The following is a 23,230-nucleotide window of genomic DNA, read 5'->3' as shown; positions in this document are numbered from 1 at the left end:
GCCAGGGTTTCCTTGCGTCGGAAGTCCACCAGGACCCATGCGGGTCCAGCCAGAGGTGAGCCAGCTCCTCCCGATGTCCTCATCAGTTCGGGACGGTGGGGAAGGGTGACAACGACGAAGGAACAGAGACGTGAGAGGGTGACTCTGCTTGCGACACAGCTAGTTGGGATGCTCTGGTATCCTGGACGAGCCGGGCGGGCCGCTGTCGGAGCCAGCGACGCTGACTGCCTCGTCCTGTCTGCAGACTTGGTCAACCTCTATCCGGCACTACCGCTCGAGGCTTTGCTTGCTTTACCTGCTCTGGTCGCTCTCACCATCCTATACAAGCAGACATGTCGTCCCGTCGAGCGATGTCGACCTTACAGCGGGCCCACCAGTCTGCACCGCTCCTTCGCCGCTCGTTTCTAGCGCCGCCGGCACAACCGAGGGGACAGATGTTTTGCGGGAAGGAGCGAGCGGACGTACGGAACGTTTGACGCGGCCCGCCGATCAGCAATCGCAGACAGTCCCCGTCACAGCGCCGTTCGATCCGACTCTGGCGGACCTCCCCTGCCGTAGGGACGCCGCGCCCGCCAGCTCATCCTCGTCAACCTACATGCCAGTGAAAGGTTCGACCAGCCGAGACGCCAACACCTCGTCGGGATGGCTCATTACGCCGAGTCTGTCTGAAAAGCCGCCGGCCGTCTCGGCTGTCGTCAAGCCAGATGCGGCGAGAAGCGAAGGGCCGCGCACGCCGCTGCGCCACTCCGACAATGCGGGTCCCGATACAGCCGTTGACGAAGCCAGCGCTGCGACGTGTGCATCCGGTCCCGAACCTTCCGCCTCTGCAGCAACGCCTTCACCCTCGACGCGCCATCGCCTCACACCGCTTCACGTCACGCTTCTCCATCTACATTTCCTTTACGCCACTCGCCTTATCCTGCATATCGTCCGCAACTCCATCGCTACCGCACTCATCGCCAATCCGCTTCCTCCTCCTTTCGCACCGGCGCCCACGTCCGCCTCTTTCGCCAAGCGCATCGGACGACTTCGTTGGCGCATCAGTACTATCAAAAAACGTTGTGGAGCTAGCATCCTTGCCTCGCTCACGGTGACAGGCGGTCTTCTCGCCTTTCTCGTCAAGGCTTGGTCGGATGACTCAGGAGCGCGAGGCTGGAACGTCGTCGCCTGCGCTGGATGGTACGGCGACCTGCGACTGGCGGAGGGTGTAGGAGCTGTGAAGGCAGGCGCTCGCGGCTGGGCGCCGTTGCGAAATGTCGTCGTTCTCGAGGTGAGCCACGCGCTTATCATCGCCGCTTCCACTGTTCTCACGCTTTCATCCCGAGCAGCTCGTCAGCACTCTACTCCAAGCACTTCTCGCCATCACGCCTCTCGTCGTCGGCCTCGGCTGGATACCTTCCTCCATCTCGGCCACCTTCCTCGTGCCTTCCTACACGTCCGCTACCTCGACTCAAGCAACACCCTTGTACCGCCTCCCGACCGACGATTTCTTATCGGCCATTCTCTCGCCTTTCGCAACAAATTTCTTGACCAACCTCCAAGTCCTGCAACTCGTCCTCGCCCGGCCGCCCTCGCACCGCTGGTTCAGCTTCTCGACCCTCATTGTTCTGAACGCGATTCTCTTGCCGCTTGAAGAACTCGCCGTCGTGCGGGAGAAGAAGGCGACCGAAGCGGAACGGGTCTGCAAGCTCGCCTCCGCCTTTCCGCGGCGCGCAGTTCGGGCCGAAGCAGCGGGTCGAGACGGCGAGGGTGATGCGACCTGCCTCGTCTGCTTTGAAGGCGCTTTCGAGCCGGAGGGGACAGACGGTGGGGCGAAACAAGTAACCTTCACGACGGCCTGTGAGTTGCCATGCGGACACTCCTGTGCGTTCACCCCTTCTTGCTGCTTGTTCCTGCTCTCGCGGACCCAGAACTCACATCATCTCAACCTATGCAGTCCACGCCGCCTGCCTCGCTCGCTGGTTCGCCCTCGTCTCGACCTGTCCCGCCTGCCACCGCTCCGCCGTCTCGCCTCCTTCGACGACCTGCGCATCCGACAGCGTCTCGACCGACACGGCAGCAGAAGGTAGCAACACGCAAGAGGAGCGGCCGCTCGAGTTGCCCTTCGCAGGGGCCACGAGCGAGAGGGACACGACGGACGAGTATCCTGGCGCAGCAGCGATGAGGCGGCGCGAGCAGCGGCGTGCGCAAGCTGCTCTTCTTGAATAGCCGATGCGTTGTACATAATATTCTCGCTTTCCCTGTTGTTGCTTCCTTTTCCTGCCTCTCGTACTCCTCTCTCGTCTCTCGCACCCGGTCTCGATGGTCTAGTGTAACTTCCGAAGTTGCTTTTGCATATTCTGTACGTGTGGGGGTGGGAGAAGGAAGAAGAGAGCCAAAACGAATGCTATCGAGTCGTCGAGCCTATCCGCGTCCTGCGCCTAGAAACCGTGAGACCGTCGCACGATTTACTGGAGCTTGGCCTTGAGGATGTCCTTGAGGGTGACGGCGTCCTCGGCGAACTTCTTAATGCCCTCGTGGAGCTTCTCGAACGCCATCGAGTCCTGGAGGAGCGACCAGCGGAACGCGGGCTCGTCCTCGATGAAGGTCGTCTTGGGGATGGGGTCGGCCTGGCCGGCCTTCTCGGCGGAGAGGACGCGGGGGAGGTCGGCGGACGAAGCCTGGAGCTCCTTGAGGAGGGCGGGCGAGATGGTGAGGAAGTCGCAGCCGGCGAGCTGCCTGATCTCCTCCGCACTCCGGAACGAAGCACCCATGACTGGAGTACGACACGTTCGTCAGCATGCGGAAGCCCTTAGAACGACAAGAACCCGGTCACGCACCGATCTGGGAAGGAAAGAAAGAAAGGCAAAGGCGGAGGAAGGGGACGTCAGGCGCAAACGAGAAGGTAACGAGCAAGGGGATACAAGGTCAGCGCAACCGTTCATCGCGGTCAAAAGTAAGTCGAATATACCGTCTTGTAGCCGTGCTGCTTGCTGCGAAGCGGAAGGGTCTCGATCAGCACGCGGTACCGCACCCAAACCGAGGGAACTGCAACGCACTAGTAGTTGTAGATCTTGGTGACCGACTGGACACCAGGGTCCTTCTCGCCAGCGTAGTCGCCCTCAGGCGCGTGCTTCTTGTAGTAGTCGAGGATGCGGCCAACGAAAGGCGAGATGAGGGTGACGCCAGCCTCGGCGCAAGCGACGGCCTGCTGGAAGCCGAAGAGGAGGGTGAGGTTGCAGTGGATGCCCTGCTGCTCGAGCTCGCGGGCGGCCTGGATACCCTCCCAGGTCGAGGCGATCTTGATCAGGACGCGCTCCTTGGGGATGCCGATCTCCTTGTAAAGCTCGATGAGGTGGTGGGCCTGCAAGGCGAACGCCGGAGAATCAGTACGGTGCTCTCTGCGACGAGTAAGCGGCAGCAAGGCGAGCCGACACCGCAGCAGGGTCTTGGGAGCGGAACGCACCTTGGCCTTGGTAGCCTCCTTGTCGAACGAGAGCGAGGCGTCGACCTCGGTCGAGACGCGGCCGGGAACGATGGCGAGGATCTCCTTGCCGAACTCGACGAGCTGAACACGGGCGAGGCAGGGAGGAAAAGCGAGTCAGCTGATTGGGAACGTCGAGGACGTCGGGTGGTGGCGGGACGCACGAGGCGGTCAAGGGTGTTCTCAATCTGCTCGTCGAGGGATCTGCGATGACACAGATCAGCAGTCGAACAAAAGGGAAGCTGAGAGGAACGCTGAACGCACCCGCCCTTCTTCTTGGCGTACTCGGTCGCGACGTCGATCAGGCGGGCGTACTCGGTCTTCTTGACAGCCTGGAGGATGAGCGACGGGTTGGTGGTCGCATCCTGGGGCTTGTAGACGGCAATGGCTGTAGGAGCGCAAGGGGAAACGTGCGGGACAAGCGATGAGGTGATGTGGCGGTAGGAGGCGAACGAGGGCGGTGCGGCGCGGGACGGGTGGGCGGTAAAGGTTCAGGACGTCGAATGGTAGCAGCAGGACGAACAAGACGGTCAGCGGAACGGTTTGAAGCGAGCGAGGCGGCCCGAGGTTCTGTCGACCCAACCTGCGCCGACGTCAAGCCGTGAGGGAGCGAGAACGCACACTCGAAGTCGCCGGTGTCGGAGACGACGGTGGTGTACTTCTTGAGCTGCTCGAGGGTGTTGGACATGGTCTGCGCGGGGTGTGAGCGTGTGAGCGAGGGACGACGAGTGGAGCGGCATCGATAGGGTGTGCACGACGGCGACGACGCACGGCTGCAGGTGCGGCGTGGTATTGGTCAGTCTGCAGTCTCTCTGGTCGTGTCTGGCGTGCTGTACGACTCACTTTGGGTGTGGTGTGGTGGAGAGCAAGAAGCGAACTTGCGATGCGTTCACCAGAGACCGAACAAGTCCGCAACTTCTTCCTCGCGCGCTCTGGCGGAAGCTTTTCAGGCTGGACAGCGTCACAGCAGAAAGTACTGCAAGATCCAATCCAGGCAATCCCCGAAAGATGACTGTCAGCGCTTCCCCCCGTCGACTTGCTATTTCCCTGTGGCAGCTGGTGACGACGGGCAAGTCGATTCCCACATCCCTTCGAGCAGAATCGTCAACACGGCGGGGAGAGAGGAGCGGACAAGAAGCCTGCATTGCGAGAGAGGCGTGAAGACGAAAGACCAGATTACTCCGAAAAGAACCGCTAAATGTACCGCAGAAGAGAAGGGGAAAGACCAGGTAAGTCACAGCTAAAGATGAAGGCGAGCGGACGAGGAGGAGGAAGAGAAGCTGAGGGCGAAGAACGTCGTCTTGGAGGCGAGGGTTTCTATTTTCGAGGGTCGCGAGGTGTGCTGGTATGTGCAGGGCGGGCGTAGGGGCGATCATGTACGAGGGAGCGAGGGTATTAGAAGGACGGGGTGGCCGGGTTCTGCTTGACCAGATTCTGGAGGATGTGGGCGGCGTCTTGAACTGCAAGTCGGCGTTCGTCAGCAACCGCCTCCAACGTCTCGCGGCGAGCAGAGATGAGACGCACCGAGCTCCCACCGCGTATCCTTGATGTAGTCCTGGACCATCAAGCACAGGTCGAGGCAGTTCTGCTTCCCGCTGACGGCGAGGAGTCCATCGGGCGAGGCCGTGCACATCGTGTCGAGGTAGCGCATTGCCGCGTCTTGGTACGGCGACGAGGGCGTGGCGGGATGGCCGCTCGCTGTGGACGGAGAGCTGTGAGCTGGAGAACGATGGAGGCGCGGAAGAGGACTCACTGGAGCGTCCGAAGGCGAAGACGGTCAGGAAAGCGATGTACACCGTCCAGCGGTGGTGCAAGCATCCCCTGCGCACGCGAGTCTCGTCAGGAACCGCATTCCGAATCCTCGAAGCGACGAGAGGGACTCACGCCAAGTCCGCCGTCGACTGCCTCCAATGCTGCAAGCAACTGCGCAAGAAGTGCACAGCATGCCACGTCGACGCCCTCCCCTCCCTCGAGCCAGACCACATCCTGATGCGCTGCTCGGTCGCATGGAACACCTGCGGCGAGACGATCAATCCGAGGGCCGTTTCGGCGCCAGCGTAGATCTGCAACTCGTGGATGTCGATGCTGAAGGTGATTTGGGCGGTCGCGTAGAGACTGATGCTCGCGCGGAGGAGCTGCGTTGTAGCGGGAGAGGCGTGCGTGAGGGCTTCGTCGAGGCGCTGCTTCCAGGCGTTGTAAGCGGACGAGCTGCGAAGGTATGTCAGAAAATCAGCATTGACTTGCGTCGAGAGGCTTGAAAGACGGCGGCGCACATCATGTCGCGCCAGTTGTGCGACTGCCGCTCGGGCGACGAGAAGCCGAGGACACGGTCGCGCCTGGGAACGGACGGCGTCAGAACAAGCTTCAGTCGAGTGACTTGTAGGCAACGCACCAATGCAGGTCCTGCGCGACGCTCAGCAGCCCATGCAACACCGCAATCCTCGAGAACGGGTTCAATTGCGTCGTCTCGCTGACAGCCGTCAAGCTCGCCTTGAGCGCCGAGATGAACTGGATCGGCGGGCGTTGGCGGTCGTGCAGGCGCTTCCATTCTTGCGCGTTCGGGGCCTCCCACTGGTCTTCGTCGCAGGGGAGGGGGAGCTGGATCTGGAAGGCGGAGAGGGTGTGCGTGTGGCGGAAGAAGGCGGCATCTGCGAGTCAAGCGAACATCAGCGACGAGCGCGAGAGAGAGGACTGCGGCAGAGACGTACGCTCGACGTCGATGGCAAAGACGATCTGCGCCAGCCGCTTCGCAACCTCCTCCTCGATCCAAGCGTGCCACTGCGCCTCGACATCGTCGCGCTTCTCGGCCGGCAGCTCGACCGTCTTCTGCGAGAACAAACCGCTTCGACGACCGAGCTGAACAAACGACGATTGGAAGATGTGCGACATCTCGTGGTCCATGCGGGCTGCTCGCAAGCCGATTAGCGAGAAACTGGGATGGAGAAAGGAGCTGTACGCACTGCTGCAGAGCTTGCCGAAGACGACGATGAGGAGCATCGTCTGGATGAGCCAGGTTTCGGAGCGAGGGCGGAAGTCGGGAGACTGTCAAGGCGAGAGTCAGCGAGACGAGCGAGCGGACTGCGAGCAACGGAAAACGACATACGCAGAGAACCTTGCCGCGGAACCACGGATGCAGCTGCACAGCCAGCTGGTACGATTCGGGCGGGGCGAAGTACGAGCCGAGGAGCATCTGTAAGGCGAATTGTCAGCAATGAGGATCCTCCTTCGGGGACGGGATACTCACCATCGCAAGAAGCAGCGGTGTCGGCGCCGAGTTGGGCCGGAAAGAAGCGCGGTGGACGGCCGGAGCTTGCGTCTCGTGCACCTTGACCCAGAACAAGGCGAGGTAGTGCGCCATCTGCTGGACGCCGAGTCGAGGGTCGTCTCGCAAGTGTCCCCATTCCGGCTGCAAGGAGAGGAGTCAGTGTGAGAGAACTCGGCGAGACGGAGCGAGTGGACGGACGCCGAGGTAGTCGAGCACTCGTTGCCGAGTCATGTCGTCGACAAACGTTGTCTGGTCGCCCGGATCGGGCACGACGTCGTTCGAGTCGTGGTAGCCATTCGGGATCTGCGAAGAGCCGTCAGGATACGCCGCACACTCACAACGAGAAACGAAGCGCACCGCATCCACCGAGTCGTGCATCGACGTCGGCGGCGTATCCTCCTCCTTGACCGTCTCCAGCTTGACAGGACTCATCGGCGTCTGTCCCTGCAAGCCCAGCAGATCAAGCGCATGTTGCTGCGCCTGTTGCTGCTGCTGAGCCTGCTGCTGCTTCTCCGTGGCCTCGAGCTGCTGCGAAACCTTATCGAGCTGGTTGCTGATCCCGACGTGTCCACTGAGCGCGTTCGCGACGGCCGCTAAGCGTGCGGGAGTCTGCGTCCCGCCCAGATGTCCGCCAGGCATCCCGAACCCTCCCAGTCCAGCGAGAAAGTCGTGACCGCCCGCACTCGGACTCGCAGGTCGACTCGCCGCAAAGTGAACGTCGGCGCTCTGTGCCGGGTCGAACAGCCAGAGGAAGTCGTTGTTCGAGGCGAAGGGCGCGCCGTAGTTGGTCGTGAGGAAGTTGATCGGTTCCTCAAAGTCGTGGTGGGACGGCATAGGCTGGAGAGGCTGGTTGGCGTTGAAGGCAAAAGGAGACTGGTGCGTCATGACGTGCGGAGGAGGAGGATGGGGCGGATGAGGCGGAGGGGGATGTTGCTGTGCGGAGAGAGCCTGATTCGCAAGTGCCTGGTCCACAAGCGACATGCCGGGCTGTGGCGGGACCGGATGAGGCGCGGTAGGTGGGCGCTGGGCGGCATGCGGAGGGAGGCCGACCATCTGCGTCTCGGGCGTTCGGCCAGCGAAATCTGTCGGGATCACCAACGAACTGGCAAACACGCCGGGAGGCGAAGGACCGGGAAGCGACGTCTGCCCCGTCGAAGGGGCAGAAAAGGCGTTGTCGGCTGGCGAGGCAGAGTTGTTGGACATGGCGTGAGGCGAGAACGAGGTCGAGTAGGTCGCGGAGGAAGGGGTGTTGACGCCGAGGTCTCCGTTGTGCATGATGCCGTACGGGTGCATGGGAGGAATGTTGACGGAGGCTCCAGGCAAGGCGTTGAAGATGGACTGCTGGAGCGCCTGCGTCTGGTCTGCGGCGTAAACTGCGGCCGACGAGGGTGGTCCAGCAGGTATCGCCGGGATGTCATACTTCTTCATCGACGGCCCGCTCGCCGCTGCACTGCTCGTCCCAGCCTGACCCTGCCCTGCCATCGAATTCGCCCGCTTGCGCTCAGCCTTGCGAGCAGCATCGGGCGCCTCCTCGCCTCGCTCCTTCCGCTCATGTCGCTCCGTATGCCGCACGAGCAGGTCCATCCGTACGAACGTCTTTGGGCATCTGCATCACGCCAACGCAAGACGCCAGGGAAGACGAAGCGACGAGGTCAGCTGTTGCGAGGTCTCACTCGGAGGCGTGCCTCGTAGTCGACTCGCCTCTCGCACTGGTAAATCGTGCTCGGGTTGTGGTTGAGCTTGTGTCGACTCAGATGGTCAGGCCGCGAGAACGCTGCGACATGCGCGAGAGCTGTGTCAGCCCGAGCCTTCTCGGCCAGGGAGGGGATCAACGAAGAGGCGAGCGAGAGGCGCAGGCGCACCCTTGCCGCATCCTTCAAAGTCGCAGGCGTAGCGTTTCCCGTCCTCTGCAGTCCTCCTCCTGCGCTTCTTCTCCGGCTGGCCCCCCGTGGCGGTGTTGGACGACGGCCCCGCCTGCGCCGACGAGGTTGGGGCGCCCTGCGTGAGGAGCTGCTCGGGGGCGTGCGCGTTCTGGAGCACGGCGAGGGACGAGAAGGGTGCAGCAGACCCAGCCATGAGTGGTCCTGCAGCGAAAGAGCCCAGCGTCGAGCCAACAGGAGGTGTGCGAGTGCGAGAGAGAGCATGCACCGTCCCTTTCCTCCCGCCCGGGCGACCCGGGATCGCTCTCGTCGCTCTCTGGGGAACCAGCGATGCGAGCAGCACACTTGCACTGCACTCAGAGACCAAGGCCGTCCAACGCCAGCCACGCCGAAGTCGAGGGCAAGGCAACAAAGGGACTTCTATTCGCACCGCAACAAGGGGATAACAACGGCGAGCGTACGAAAGACGAGAAGAACGCGCGAAGAAAAATGTTCCGTATCGACACGGAACGCGAGCCAACCCTCCTTCCCGTCCGCGACCGTATCGAGCAGGAGGGATCGCCCCGTCTCGCTCTCGGCACCCGCTCCGCTCATAAGTCCGCCTCGCAGATGGACCGCCTAGGACGCTGTCCGCGACGCTGAGCGATTGAGAGACTCACAGAGGCGAGCTAACTTAGTGGCGAAAGAGGCGGCGAAAAGTCGGATCGCTACTTCTTCTTCGCGACCTTCGCAGGTTTGGCAGGCGCAGTCGGCGCGGTCAAGTCGATGTCGGCCTCGCGCGCGCGCTTGCCCGTCGTCGTGGCAGACGCAGACTTGGGCGCCTTTGATGCCTTCGAAGCGGCGGCGGACCGCGGAGCCTTGGCGGCGACGAGACCAGCTCGCGGCGCTTTGGCGGCGACGACCTTCGGGGCGGGCGACCCCTTCGAGGCGGACGAGGCCTTCGTTGGAAGAGGCGGAAGAGAAGGGAGTGAGGCGGCGGGGGTCTTGGGCGAGGCGGAAGAAGCGGGCTTGCCGTTCGAGGAGGACGCGGCGGCTTTGGCGGCGGCAGCTACGACAACGGCGAGGCATGTCAGCAGGTTCACCATGGAAACGTCGTCCGCGCACACTCACCGAACTTGTGCACGCTCTTGTTCTTCATCTTGTCCTTGAAGTGCTGAACAACCTTCGCCTGAAGCGTCTGCAGCGCCGCACTCGCAGGCTGGCGCTGCAAGTCGCCCAGCTCCGTCTCACTCAGGCCCGAGAAGATAGTCGGGTTGAGGATGAGCTTGCCTTCGTGAAGGACGATGGGCGGGTCGGCGAGCAGGGCGGCGGTCAACTCGTCCGTCGGCTGACTTCCGTCAGTCGGCGTCGACGGCCGGACGTACGAGTCCGGGATGGGCGCGACAATGACCGGCAGAGGCTTCGAGAGAGGCGCGTTGCTCGGCGTCGAAGCCTTCGCAGGAGTCGGCTTCTTCGTTGCCTTGCTCATCGGAGGAGGCGCCTGCGACGCCGCCGCCGTGATTTGCGCAGTCGCCGCCGCTGCAGCTTTCGCCGCCGCATCCGCCTTGGCCTTGTTCGACGCCGTGCCGCCCGTCGGCCCGTCCGGCTTCTTGCGATAGTGATGGCCGTCAAAGTTGCTCATCTGCGTCGGGTCAATCTCCCAGAACGAGCCCTTGCCCGACAGGTCGTCCTTCTCCCGAACGACCTTGAGGAACCCTCTCGTCGGCGTCAAGTTGTGGCGAATCGAGTTCTGCCACCCCTTCTGGTTCTCCAGGAAGTAAGGCCACTTGTCCGTCACCCAGTCGTAGATCTCGTGCAGTGTGAGCTTCTTCGCAGACGACGAGTTGATCGCCTGCGCGATGAGCGAGGCGTAGGTGTACGGCGGCTTGGCGGTGCGGTTGTCGGCGGGCGCAGCGTCGGGAGGAGGGACGCCAGGAGGAAGTGGGGCGGGCGCGTACGGCGATGGGCGAGGCTTGGCGGGTGACACCGCGTCGCCTTCAGTCGCCTTGTTGGCTGCAGACGACGCTTCGAGCTTCTTCGCCTCGGCAGGAGCAGGCGTGTCCTCCGTCTTGCCCTTCTTCTTGCTCGGCTTCGCCTTCTGTGCCGTCGGAGCCGCAACCGAGGAGCTCGACTTGCTAATCTTCTGAGATGTCGCTGGCGTAGGTACGGGTGGAAGCGGAGCAGCCGGTGCCGCCGGACTGGGAGACGGTTTGAGCGGCGGAAGAGGCGGGAGCAGGCTGCGCGTCGGCAATGCGGGTGGTGTATCGGCAGCGGGAGAGGGCGAGATGGAAGGAAGAGCGGGAAGTGTCGAAGGCAGGCTTGGTGGAACGCTAGGTCGAGCAGAGACTTCCGCCGCTTGAGGAGCTGGCGACGCCGTCGATTCGGGTTGCGAGTCGACAGGGAGGTCTCGTCGCTGTCGAGGCTGCTTCGCCGGCATCTTCCCGGCCTTGCGAGGGGCCTTTGACGGGACAGGTGGCGGAGGTGCCGGCGATGCACTCGCCGTCGATACGGACGCACTCCGCTTGACGACAGCCTTTCCTCCACTCTGACCAGCAGCGACGATCTCGACGTCCATGGGTGAGGCGCCGTCATCCTCGTCGTCGCTGTCATCCTCGTCCGAGGATGCGAAGGGATCGTCGTCTTCGTCGTCGCTCCAGCCGAGATCCGACGGTCGTCGAGGAGGAGGCATGAGCCCCTTTCCCTTCCCAGGACCCTTGCCCGCCATACGCATCGGCGCCTTGCCCTTTCCTGCGCGCTTCGCTTCGGCAGCAGCGCGAACGAGACTGTTCTTGCCGCTCGCAGCAGGACCAGCTCCGCCGGACAGGAGCTGGGCGATGACGGCGGCGCGCTGACGAGCCGCCTCGATGCTCGCCTCGTCCATCTCCTCAGAGTTGGCGCGCGAAGCGAAGCCGAGAGATGAAGCGCGAGCGGCCGGACTGGCAGCCTGCGGAGCCGGAGGTGGCGGCTTCTTCGCCGTGCTCCGCACCGGACGGTAGGACGCAGCTGTCGGTGTCGGCAAGGGAGATGGTCGTGCGGACGACGGCGCGGGTGAAGGCGCGGGACTTCCAGCAGGCATCTTGCCGGGAGGAGGGGGTTTTGACGATGAGGCGATGGGCATGGCTCGAGACAAGGAGGTTGCCGGAGCCGCTTTGGAAATCGCAGAGGGCGGGAGCGGCGGTAGAGAGGTTGGCGGGGCATCAGAGGCGGTCGAGGTTGCTTGTGTGAGAGGTGTAGGTGCCAGCGGGTTCGTCGACAGGACCGGTCCGGCCTGCTTCGCTCTGGCCTCAACAGCCACAGTGTCTCCGCCGCTCCTCAGACTTCCCGCAAGCTTATGCTCAGTCGTCGAGCCTGTCGTGCTCGTCCTGGCTTTGCGCTTGGCCCCTTCTACCGCCTTCTTCGCGCCCTGCGCAGAGTCCGCCATCGTCTCGACAGCACCATTCGGTTCGACCGCGACAACGTCGATGGTCGGCAGGACAAAGTGGAAGATGCGCTCGGCGATCTGGATCCGCGTCCTTTTCGTGAGCACAACCTTCTGACCCTTCGCGCGCCACCTGCCCTCGACGACGACACCGTTCCGGCCGAGAACCTCGATCACCCACGCGCCAGCGTCAAAGTCGTAGTAGAGGCGGGCATGTTGGCGGGAGACAGCGCGAAGGGGTCCAAGGTCGACATCCGTGAAGGTGGAGGAGTCGGGATGAGGAGTCGAAGGCGCGCTCGGTGTTCGCGAGTTCTCGCTTGCTGACGTACTCGCGGCAGCGACGGCTGACGCTGTTTGGGGCGGAGGAGACATGATGAGGAAGTCGGCGAGAGGATCGTCCACCGCTTTCTCCTTGCCCTTGACAGATGCCGGCGTGGCAAGGGGCTCGACGCCGGAGAGTGCGGAGGGATCGAGGTTGAGAATGTACTCCTCAAGCGAGATGCCGGCCTTTTGGGCCTCTTCGAGGGAGAGAGGGACGGAGGGACCGGCTGCGGCAGAGGTCGAAGCTCGTGGCGTGACGGGTCGACGGCCAATAGTGACGCTCAGCTTTTGAATGTAGATGTCGAAGGACGGGAACTCGAGCTTGGCAAAAGCCTATAGGGAGACGCTCGTCAGGTATACTCGCGAGGACCGGCTGCCGTCCATCACGCACCTGTATGCGCAGCTCGTCTAGCTCTGTTGCACCGCTTGCGTTCGTCGACCGCTTGTGCAGGCCGTCCGGCAGCGCGCCAGCGTAGTCAGCAGGGCCCGAAGCGTGCTGCTTCGACGATGCGGTCCTTGGCCGGTCGGTGCTCAGCTGCGTGCCGACGATGCTCGAGCCCGCTCTGGAGACGGACGGCGAACCAGCCGGCGAAGTGACGGAAAGAGAGGCGACGTTGGCGAAAGAGAGGGGTGCTGAGGAGTCGTTTGACAAGGTCTTGCGGCGCGAGCGAGGGGACTTGCGGGTCTCAGCAAGGTCGGGTGATCTGTCTTGAAACTTGGCGAATGACGAAGCGAAGGAGCTTGCGCTGTTGCCACCGAAGATGGCGCGCGAGAGAGCCTCGCTCGACTCTGCCATGTCGAGGTCGAGCCCGACGAGATGTGTCGGGTTCAGCACCGGACTCTGTCCCATCCCGACGTCCTTCTGCGTCGCTCCCGGCCCGTTTGCCTTGGCTCCCGCAGATCTCGACGAGGACGAAGGTCCTGCGGCAGCTTGGCCCGAGCCTTCCGCATCGACGGCTGCTGGATGCGGCGAAGTCGCCGATGCCCTACTCCAGGACGGCAAGTAGTCTTCGTCGGTCATGCGATTATCGGCATCGTTGGCGAAGAAGAAGGAGGGGAGAGCCGCTGCCGGTGCGGAGCTGGGTGAACCCGGCATAAGCGGCGTCTCCTGTCTGCCGCTCGATTCAGTCGCAATCTGCAAGTGCGACACGCGAGAGTCAACACGTGTACAGCTCGTCCAGCAGCTGACGCCGTTGTGCCCGGGCGATGTCAACACTGCGAGGCTGTGCTCTCTGGACGAGAGGTGAAGCTGAGCGCCCACAGCTCGTCCGACGGTGCAGAAACCAGCGATACTGCACACTGCCTCTGGCAACAGGATGCCGGGCCTTCCAGCGCCGCACAACGCCCCGTCGTCGTTCATGCCCCACTCATCGACGGTCCAAGCTGTGAGGTCTACCCGCGCCGGCACAGCAACAGAACGAGCGGAACGAAGCTGAAGACTCACTAGATACCCTGACTACTAGTCGTGATCCGCCACAAGCCACCACACGCCGACGACGCCCGACTGTCGAGTGATCGGTTCGTCGGAACTGATGAAGTCGAGGAGGACGCGATGGGAGGCTTTGGAGGCGAAGGAGTGTGTCGTGGAGCAGCAGGATAGAAGGAACGGTGTGCTTGAACGATCTAAGCAGCAAAGCGGGCTGGTCCAGCGATGTCTGGCTGGCAGTATGCGGGCGACGAACCCTCCTCCTCCTCCGCCATCTCCGTGCGGCATCTCGTCTCCTACATGGCTTCGAGCGCGCGACGCAAGACAGATACAAACGCAGGACGCGGACACGAAGGACCGGTGCGTCTGCGGTTGTCGAGGTCCGCCCCTCCTCCTCCTCGATCTCCTCTGCTCCGCTGCAAGTCTTCGCTGACCACTTCGAAGTGGGCGACGCTGGCGTCCACCCTGCCAGTACCGTCTCCGCAGCTATCCGCCCGCAGCTTCTTGGGAGAACGACGTACAGTCGTCTTGCCTACAACTTCAGTTGCCATCTTCGCTTTCCAGGCCTGCGGTCACCCCGTTCTGTGCAACGTTCTTCTCTTGCTCACCGCCCGATCTTTACGCTCTCCTGACGGCCAGTCCTGCGATCCTGGCGTGCCTCGCTGTACGCAACGAAACGACGGATCCCGCTTACGCATCTCCCATCGCCGAATCGCTCTCAGCGACACCGGGCGCACCTCCGCGCAAGACCTTGTATGCGCCCTCTGCTGAGGCCCCCAGCAAGGACTCAGGACTGTGCGGCTGGTCTTGCGCAAGCCGTCTGCCAGTGTTGACCTTCCTAACCTGGCTCCGAGGCGGGCGACGCCGTCGTCCTTCCTCCCTTGTCCGGTCACTCGATCGCAGACGGCGTTGGCGTGCACTCAAGCGGCTGTTACGGCTATCAGACCGATCAATCGGGACGAGGACGGTGTCCGAAGGAACCCTCGCTGCGCCTTCCTCGGCTTGCTCGTCCCGCTCGACTTTGCGCTTCTCCCTCCTCTCTCTGCCATCGCTCGCCCGCCTCGTGCTGCTACGCTCAGCCTCATCTCGATCATGGGCGCTAGCGACTCGACAGGGTCGTCGTCGGGACGTGCACTGAGCGTGAGTGTCGTTTCCTCAACACCGACGGCTCCTTCAGTCAGCTTACGCCCGTTCCCCTTTGCAGCGCTTCAAGCCAAGGCGCCTGGCATCCGTCCTGGGACTCGCTACCAGCACCTCATCCTACGACGAGCCAAGCGACAACAACGCTTCTCCGACATCGCGTCCGCCTTCCGACAAGCCGTCTCTCGCCGCCTGCAGCCAGTCTCGTACCTCCCCGAGTATTGCAGGGGTAGTGAGCGAGGGTGACGGCGAGTCTAGGCGGGACCTGGGCGAGTTCCGCCCCGTCGCTGCCGTCGAGGCTCGAAGGATTCTCGCCATCGAGACGGGGCCGGGCAAGAGGCGGAAAAGCCTAGTCGAGCTGGAGGAGATGATGCACGGGCTGGAAAACGCAACCCTTGCGCCACGAAGGCGGCCCTCGCTTGGCCCTCTTCAGCCGCTCGCGACTACACCGTTTCGCCCCGCCGTTGACGACTTCGATTTCGCTCCGACGGCTCAATGCGACAGGACAGCGTCGAAGTCGGCCAGCCCACTTTCGAAAGACCAGCCCTTCCTGGCGACCCACGCCTACAAGGCCTTCCCATCTTCGCCGACGATGCCCTCCATCTCTCCCTCTACTACTGGCTGCTCTCGCTTTTCCGACGAGCCCGTCAGCCCCTACTTCGACGCGCTACAAACGCCTCGCACACCCCAATCTCCCGCCTCGTCGCCCATCTCGTCGCCCGTCTCGCTCGCCAGCGCAACCTTCGCAACCGCGTCTCCTCACAGGGACCCGCACATGTCCCTCGAACCTCGGTCGCCGCGAGCTTTCCGTCCGCATGATCCTTTGTTTGGCGACGAATGCGCCCAGCAAACGGTCATCCGCTCACCTTCCGGCATCGACATTCGCTTTCCACTCGTCTTCCCTTCGCGGAGGAGCCCGTCCACTCGCACGAAGCCGACGGCATCGATACCTTCAGGAGATACTACCAGTACCTTCAGCTCGACGGTGGACAGCCTCGCCGAGGACGAGGCAGGGGACCCGCTACCAACCTCGCGCGTGCCGAAACCTTTCTTCGCATCGCCATTCCCGCCTCCTTGCGTTTCTCTTGCCCCATGGCGACAAGTTCTGGACACGAAGGCGTCCCTCTCGCCATGTCACGCGTCAAGCCATGCTCGTCAATCCAGTCCTTCGCGCCCCCAAAGCGTCGCCTCCTCCTCGTTTGCCTCGAGTTCAGACGATGGACGTCGAAGTTCCCTATACAGCTCTCCCGACACCTTCGGCCTGCGAAACTCGCCTCTTCCGACGACCGTCACCATCGTCCTCGACGACCCTTTCTCCGCCGCCTTCGCCGCTGGGACGACTTGATCGCGAGCTCTCCGTCTGTTCGCATGGTTACGGTCCCTTCTCGTCGTTGTTGTTGTCTTTGTAGACCGCATACAATGTTCAAAGCGTCTTACAGCGTCGCAGCAGCCATCGCTTTTCGCTTTGTGTCCTCAAAGAAGCGCCAGGAGCCGGAAGAGGCAGCTGAACAGCCGACCGAAGCGCCCGTCGGCTGCAAAGAACACTTGTCGTTCGCACAAGGCTAGCGGCATCGCGAAACCAGGATCTGCGCAGAACGCCTCGCGAACACCTCCTGCTGCTTCCGTCCCCTTCAATGACTTGCTCTCAGAACTGTCGATCCCCTTTCCCGCTATTCGCAGGCGCCAGTACTGTACAAGCAGCGATGCGCTGCCTGCCAAGCTGAGGCGGGCACATCCCGCCTTGCATCTTTTGTCAAGCGGAGGATGCCCAGCGGTCACCGCGAGGAGGAGGTATCCGGCCGGCTGCCGGGGTTCAATCGCCGTCCGCGATGCGTCGTCAATGCGTTAATGCGAGAGAGACAAACGTGCGAGAACAATACGGAGGTGGAGGTTCCACAGAACAGTTCCCCTCCCGCCTCCTTCCTCTTCAAGCCCTGTTCTTTGCGTCGCTTTCCAGAGTCGTGCTGATACCTCTTCCAGGACGAGCGATCCGTCCATCAGGGACGCTTGCGGAACTCGTGCCACGCAATGGATGTCCTGGATCGGCTCAGCTGCCCACAGGAATTTTCGGCCGCCGCGAGGAAGACAGCGTCCGTCCCGTGCTTTTGTCAGACCGAGGGCTTGCAACGTCTCCTCCTTGCTCTCTACCCTTCCTGTCGTCTTGAGCAGCGACGCACGCCGGCCCCTCCCACGCCTGCGACCCGTCCAATCGTCCCGGACAAAGTCGCCCTCGAGCGCCGACGTACCGCTTCTCACCGCTATCTAAGCGCCGGGCCTTCGACGCGCGAACGATGGAATCGACGCTGGGCTACGGATCCGCGCCTTGGGACGCTCACTACGCTTCGACGGACACCTGTACAGCCGCTCGAGCACCTCGAAGACGCTCGCATGGCGTCGAAACCTCCGAAGCCGCACACCTTCCCTCGTTCCCAGACTCTGCAGCCGCCTTCTGCCATTCACAGGACGTCGGCGTCCACATGCGACGATCGGCTCGATGGCGGTACTCGGACACCCTCGACGAGACGGTCGGACCGTCCTGGCAATCTCGTCGCTCGCTGGAGCCGTCGTCGTCCGTTCGGCGCAAGCGCTTGGGTGTATCGGCGTTCTGCGACGACTGGGACGACGTTCCACCTCTCTCCCCTCGTCACCGCTCTCCTTCCGCCTCGACTTCCTCCGAATCGCTCTCACCTCGAATCGCCCGCATCGCCGCCTTCACCTCCAAGCTCGCCCAGATCACCAGCACCCGCACAGGCTTCGAAGACGCAGTGCGGATACACGCGGGCGCGACCAGCTTCGACTTGCCTCAACTCGAGCTACCTTGGCTGCCGACTCTTTTTCCACACGGCACGCCCGTCCTCGACGTCGACGACGAGTCCGCACCTTTCTCGCCCTTCCCTTCCAGCGATTCGTCCTTCTCAGCCTCCTCCTCCACTCCCTTCGTCACTCCCCTCCCAACACCCCTCGCAGACCTCCCCTCCTTCCTCCCCTCCCGCCGGCTCTCCACCTCACCCTCCGCCCTCTCACCCCGCTCAACTCGCTCCTCGATTGACTCGGTCTTCTCCACCCTCTCGCTCTCCCCCCAGACGGCGGAAGACACACCCCTCACGAGCGCCGCACCTTCGACGACTACCTCTCCGCGACACTCGTTTGCGGATCTTTGCGAGACGCAGCCTTCGTTCGGGGATTGTATATAGCCCTCTCCTTTCCTGTACAGAGCCTTCGCCGTTGTTTATAGCTTTCCCTCTGTCGACGAGTCTCGCCTCGCTGGTCGAGTTGCCTCCCCTCTGTGCATAGCTCGTGTCTGTATCTGTGCCGCAACACTCGCATCTGCAAAGACCGTTCTCCCTCACAACGACGCAGCACGACGAATAGTCTAGTGAGAGCTCACCGTTGCGAGAAGGGAGAAAGTAAAAAGCTACAAGGTTGTCCCGCCGCCGACTTCTGTCCTCCCGTCTACTGTACCTCGTCGACTCCTTCTCAGCCATCGAGTCGAGCCGAGCCAATTTGCGCCGAGTGGGCAGCTCAAAAGTCGTCCAGCCCGCGGTCCATGTCAGCCCTGCTCGCACAAACAAGCTCATCAGTTCAGTTCCCTTCCTCGCTCCTGCGCACCTCATTCACAGCAAGATCCCGTCAAGACGCACTTCAAATGCTCCCTCATCCCCTCTGGCAACACCGGTTCACCACTCTCCTCGTCGACGATATACCTGAACGGCATCTCGACTCCCTCGTGCTCGTCGAACCGGATCGTAGGGTGGTCGACGAACGTGATTGTCGAGAGGGTCTTGTGAGGAGGTGAGACGATGAGGGAGGTTACGCCCAGTGCCTGCAAGGGAGGGTTAGTAGGAAGGAAGGGACGAGGGAGGGAGGGGGACGGACGGTGTCGGTCGTCATTTGCACGGGACCGAGGTGGCGGCCTGGGTAGCCGTCGCGGCGGAGGATGCCGGTGCGGTCTGTGGCACAGTCAAGGCGAGGGAGAGGAAGAGGGCAGGGAAAAGAGCAGAGCAAAGGTCAGTCGAGGAACAGCAGAAAGGAGTTGCGAGGAGCGCACCTCGGGGAGGGTCGTCGCCAAGGATACCGCCGAACCTGTGCAAAAAGATCGTCTGAAGTCAGTTTGAAGCCTGTCCCGGACTGACAGCGCCTGCAAGGCGAGTCGAGCGAACCCATCCTCCCGAGCGCATCACGCGAGAAAGCCGCGGCGACTCACAGGAACCAGTCGTACGCCTTGCCGTCCTCTGGCGCAATCTCCTTCTCGGCCCGCGGGTCGAGCAGGCAGACCTTTTCGAGCGGGACGCCCTCCTCGTTCATCAGTTGGCGTACGCTTCTGGTCTCTGCGCGGAACGAGCCCTCGCGGGCGCCTCGAGCGATGAGCTGTTCTGAGAGGGACTTTACGGACGAGGGCGAGAGGCTGGAGAAGATGACGGTGTTGCCGTCGCCGGCCCACTTGATCATCTGTGCGTACTCGAGTGCGATCCAGTGCGGGAAGGACGTGTCGGGGTTGTCGTCCTCCATGTGCTCGATGATGTAGGTGGGCATGGTGATCTGAGCGTGCCAGCAGCGAGAAGCAGCAGCAGTGAGAGTGAGTCTCGAGGAGGACGAGGGAAGGGAATTCGGTGCACGTGCGGCGAAATGGCTCACTGAGGCTGGGGCAGGCCTCGCTGCTCGTCGCACTGCGCCTCGTTGGGCTGGCTGGCTCGCAGTGACAGACTCGCACGCACACTCAGAGTACACCCACACACAGAGCAAACCCACTCCCGCCAACCGAGCAGGACAACCCACCCTCTCGCCCTCGCCAAACAAACAACCTCTTGACCTCGTCCATCACCGCTGCACCCGCATCGCAGGGCCACACTCACTGCCCCAGGGAATGGCATCGACCACCCCGCGCCCACACACCCGCCACAACTCGCACTCGCTCGTCGACGACACCCCGACCCGCCCGCCGTCCGGCGCATCCTTCAACACGACCACCCTCACCTCGCTCAAGCCACAGCGCAGCGCGCAGCACACTCACCAGCAAAAGATGCACTCTCTCGGCGGGTACGCGGGCGGACAGCGTGCGGGGCTCGCGCAGATGGACACAAACAGGGCGGGCGGCGACAGGCCAAACAGTCGGGGCAGCGGCTTCTCGCTCAAGGCGTCCGACCTCGACGGGCTCGGAGCAGGTGCAGGGCACGCGTACGTCATCGAGGCGGACAACACCGAGCTCGCGCGTAGGAGGGCAGAGGCGAGTTTCCAGCGCGAGATGGAGGAACTGCGCAACGCCCGCCTCTCGTCAACTTCCGGGTCGTCCGTCGACGGTGAGGAGCAGCGCAACAGGCGCTTTGACGACGAGTCGGCGTCGTCCACGAGCGATGCGAGCCGGTCGAGCGCCAGCAGCTTTGGCAGCCTCAAGATCGGGTTGACCGGCACACGCACCACCGCTCAGCACCAGTCTCTCGCCGCTGCGCTCGACGACAACAACGCCGAGACGACGGACGACAACTTGACGTACATGACGATCCCGCGGACGGACGAGTCGCCCGTCGCCTCGCCCGCCAGGCCGGCTGCTCCCGCAACTACAGCCGCCGCTCCTGCGCCGGCTCGCTCGTCTCCCTTCTCGCGCGCTCCAGCAGCATCGACGAACCTTTTCGCCTCTCCTCGCCCGTTCGTCTCGTCCGCCGCCGCAACCGCCGGCACAACCCCTCTCTCCTCCTCTCCTCGTCCTCGGCCCTCCTCCGCCACCAACAACGAGAACGTCCCTCCCGCCCGCTCCGCCTCGTACCCCTCGATCCCTCCACCCCGCACATCCCCCTTCCACTCCTTCTCCCCCGCCGCTCCCTCGCCCGCTTCAGCTCCTGTCCGTTCAGCAATCCCACACCGCCCCTCGCCGCTAGGTCGGAACTCGCCTATCCTTGCGCAGAACACGACTACCACGACGGGGGTGTCGAGTCCGTCTTTCGTGGCGCGGTCGCCGAAGAATGGTTCGGCGCAGGCAAGGTCTCCGCTCCAATCTGTTCAGACCAGTCGAACAGGCGGCGTAGTGATCGAAGACTACGTCACCTCCTCGGACGGCGATGACGATCGCGACAATGCAGCGAACAGGAGTACAAGGAGCGTGAGGACGGCGTTGCCGGACAAGACGGGGTTGACGGAGTTCTTGAGGAGTCCGGAGAAGGCGAGGAGTGGGGTCACGCCGGCGAGGAGGAGGATGCCCGCGCAGGCACAGGCGGGACAGAGGGGCGAAAGCGGGTCGAGTAGCGAGGGGAGGAGGAGTACGGAAGGTGCGTTGCGCGATTCGCTACCCTCTTGCTGTTCGGTCCCCTGCCTTGCGAGAACGCGATAGCTGATGACAGGTCTTCGTGCGTGCAGCCAACCTCCTCACCAACGCCCTCTCCTCCCTCACCTCGAAACTCGCGCACCTCGAATCCGAGAACGCCTCTTCCGCCGCGCGCGTCGCCGAACTCGAAGCTCGGTTGCGGGCTGCTCAGCACTCGCAGAATCAGAACCAGGTCAGAGACAGGGTAGATGAGGACGAGAGGAGGAAGGTGAGAGTTGAGGTGGAGAGGTTGTTGGGCGAGGAGAGGGAGAGGAGGGAAGGTGCGTTTCGCTTTCCACGGACTCCTCGGCGGCTGCTTCGATTCACGGAGCGACGAGTTGATTCTGACATCGAGGTCGATTCTCACAGAACTCGAGCAAGTCGTCAAATCCCTTCGCGCTCAGAACGCCCACCTCGACGCAACCCTCGCCTCGCACCGCACCTCGCTCGATGCGCTCCGGCGCCAAGCCTCGTCCGCCGCCGCCGCCGCCGCCGCCACCGCGCAACCCACCTCTTCTCCCAAGCCGCGCGAAACGGACTACGCCCTCCGCTCCGAAGTGCAAGACCTGAAGCACGCGCTCTCGGCGCTCGGCTTCGAGGTTGATGGAGTTCGGGCGGTCGTGGAGGAGTTGTTGAGGGACAAGGAGGAGCGAGATGCGGGGAGGAAGTGGGAGGCTGAAGAAGAGGAGAGGAGGGAACAGTTGGCTCGTCGTCAGGAGAAGGAGGATGAGCGGACGCCCAAGCCTGCGAGAATCAGGAAGGATGGAGTCGGTGTCGGTGTCGGCGACGTCCCTGAGACGCCAGTTAGCGAGGAGAGTTGGATCAGTAGGGAGGAGGTCGAGGCGCTCAGGCGGGATGTCGAGCGCGAGGAGGCGAGGCGGATGAGCAAGTCGAAGAGCAAGGTGCGCCCCGGTCATATCTGTTCTGCATGTGAAGCAAGGCTGATCAGATCTATCCACCGCAGCCTCGCCATTCGGATCCCGTTCTCGCTCCCGCCGAACCCTCGTACGACTCGACTTACGTTCCTTCCTACTCCGAAGAAGCGTCCGAGGCTTCCTTCGTCAGCGCCACGTCCGCCACGACCCTCTCCGCCACCTCATCCTTCGACTCTGCCGACGAGCCCGATTTTGCACGTGCTGAGCGGATTTTCGAGTCAGTCCTTTCGCACGAACATCGCCGCAAGACTCGCCCGTCAACTCGTGCGCGGAAAGATCGCGTCGTGCTCCTCGACGAGCCAAGCGCAAACTTGTGCGCGAACTGCCACGGGCGTAAGCAGGGCCTCAAGGGTGCTTCGCCGACTTCGAGGCGGAGGAGTCGCGGAGACGGAGCCGACGCGGACGAGGAGGACCTCGCGCCCGTTGACGAGGAGCGCGAGAGGCGGAGACGGGAGCGCAAGGAGCGTGAGCGGGTCAAGGTCGAGGAGAGGGAGAAGAAGGCACGGCGTGAGGCGGCTGAGAAGGAGCGACGGGCGAGGGAGAAGAAGGCGAGGGAGCGTGAAGAGCACAGGCGGACGCTCGAGGCTGTGCTCGACCGTCTTGAGGAGGACTTTGCTGTCCAGAAGAAGTGATTCGCCTCGTTTGCCTCCTTCGAGAAGACGCTTACTGACTTCCCCTCGCCTGCAGGATCTACTTCGAGTTGACCGCCGAGTACCAGGCGATGACTTCGCGGACCGACACGAACAAGCGTCGCATGCTCGCCACCCACCTCAAGAAGAGCATCGACGTTCTCGAGGAGAAGGCTCGCGAGGTCAAGCGCTACGCCGACGCTCTCGAGTGCGTCCTCCTTCCATTGCTTCGATAGAGCATGCGCTGATCTGGAATCCTCGCAGGGATATGTACGAGACGATGCACGCCCAGACTTGCCCGCAGCGAAAACACCACGCTGTCGTCTGATCCCTCGCTTCTCTTGGAACCCTCGCCTCCTCGCCGTCTTGGATACCCTGATGGACACTCGATTCCGCCGCCATACCTTCGTCTTTCGTTCTGTGCGACTAGTCAGCGCCGTACTTCTCGCAATATGCCCGACCCTGCTTTGCAAGGCATT

General features: G+C 62.9%; 7 protein-coding genes across 7 annotated transcripts; 3 read left to right on the top strand and 4 right to left on the bottom strand.

The window, feature by feature from the left end:
* Nucleotides 1-37: 37 nt before the first annotated feature.
* On the top strand, nt 38-2,208 carry RHTO_06956 (zinc finger, RING/FYVE/PHD-type domain containing protein; the record flags this gene model as incomplete). Its single annotated transcript, XM_016420615.1, has 4 exons — nt 38-55; nt 245-1,270; nt 1,329-1,839; nt 1,937-2,208. The coding sequence occupies 4 exons, from the start codon at nt 38-40 to the stop codon at nt 2,206-2,208; spliced, it is 1,827 nt and encodes a 608-aa protein (XP_016275016.1).
* A 239-nt stretch (nt 2,209-2,447) lies between these two features.
* On the bottom strand, nt 2,448-4,151 carry RHTO_06955 (transaldolase; the record flags this gene model as incomplete). The annotated part of the gene is made up of 8 exons (XM_016420614.1): nt 2,448-2,755; nt 2,820-2,823; nt 2,951-2,972; nt 3,039-3,343; nt 3,446-3,547; nt 3,628-3,667; nt 3,728-3,851; nt 4,085-4,151. The coding sequence occupies 8 exons, from the start codon at nt 4,149-4,151 to the stop codon at nt 2,448-2,450; spliced, it is 972 nt and encodes a 323-aa protein (XP_016275015.1).
* A 707-nt stretch (nt 4,152-4,858) lies between these two features.
* RHTO_06954 (zinc finger, C2H2-type domain containing protein, transcription factor) lies at nt 4,859-8,804 on the bottom strand (the record flags this gene model as incomplete). The annotated part of the gene is made up of 14 exons (XM_016420613.1): nt 4,859-4,923; nt 4,988-5,161; nt 5,217-5,284; nt 5,348-5,671; nt 5,737-5,799; nt 5,856-6,111; nt 6,172-6,369; nt 6,424-6,505; nt 6,567-6,653; nt 6,708-6,869; nt 6,927-7,031; nt 7,086-8,334; nt 8,439-8,502; nt 8,591-8,804. 14 exons carry the CDS (start codon nt 8,802-8,804, stop codon nt 4,859-4,861), a joined length of 3,111 nt encoding a protein of 1,036 aa, XP_016275014.1.
* A 511-nt stretch (nt 8,805-9,315) lies between these two features.
* Nucleotides 9,316-13,422, bottom strand: RHTO_06953 (forkhead box protein J2/J3; the record flags this gene model as incomplete). Its single annotated transcript, XM_016420612.1, has 3 exons — nt 9,316-9,656; nt 9,719-12,659; nt 12,718-13,422. 3 exons carry the CDS (start codon nt 13,420-13,422, stop codon nt 9,316-9,318), a joined length of 3,987 nt encoding a protein of 1,328 aa, XP_016275013.1.
* A 3,761-nt stretch (nt 13,423-17,183) lies between these two features.
* Nucleotides 17,184-18,086, top strand: RHTO_06952 (uncharacterized protein; the record flags this gene model as incomplete). Its single annotated transcript, XM_016420611.1, has 1 exon — nt 17,184-18,086. The coding sequence occupies one exon, from the start codon at nt 17,184-17,186 to the stop codon at nt 18,084-18,086; it is 903 nt and encodes a 300-aa protein (XP_016275012.1).
* Nucleotides 18,087-18,414: 328 nt separating this feature from the next.
* On the bottom strand, nt 18,415-19,425 carry RHTO_06951 (SAM-dependent RNA methyltransferase family protein; the record flags this gene model as incomplete). The annotated part of the gene is made up of 5 exons (XM_016420610.1): nt 18,415-18,448; nt 18,534-18,715; nt 18,769-18,842; nt 18,941-18,975; nt 19,097-19,425. The coding sequence occupies 5 exons, from the start codon at nt 19,423-19,425 to the stop codon at nt 18,415-18,417; spliced, it is 654 nt and encodes a 217-aa protein (XP_016275011.1).
* A 331-nt stretch (nt 19,426-19,756) lies between these two features.
* RHTO_06950 (uncharacterized protein) lies at nt 19,757-23,079 on the top strand (the record flags this gene model as incomplete). The annotated part of the gene is made up of 7 exons (XM_016420609.1): nt 19,757-20,728; nt 20,792-21,152; nt 21,241-21,468; nt 21,557-22,089; nt 22,152-22,750; nt 22,810-22,959; nt 23,016-23,079. 7 exons carry the CDS (start codon nt 19,757-19,759, stop codon nt 23,077-23,079), a joined length of 2,907 nt encoding a protein of 968 aa, XP_016275010.1.
* Between the last annotated feature and the right edge of the window lie 151 nt (nt 23,080-23,230).

Source organism: Rhodotorula toruloides, assembly GCF_000320785.1.
Source record: "Rhodotorula toruloides NP11 unplaced genomic scaffold Scaffold5, whole genome shotgun sequence".
Classification (NCBI taxonomy): Eukaryota; Fungi; Basidiomycota; class Microbotryomycetes; order Sporidiobolales; family Sporidiobolaceae; genus Rhodotorula; species Rhodotorula toruloides.
Note: the sequence above shows the minus strand (reverse complement) of the source record. Positions and strands in the feature narration are given on the sequence as shown.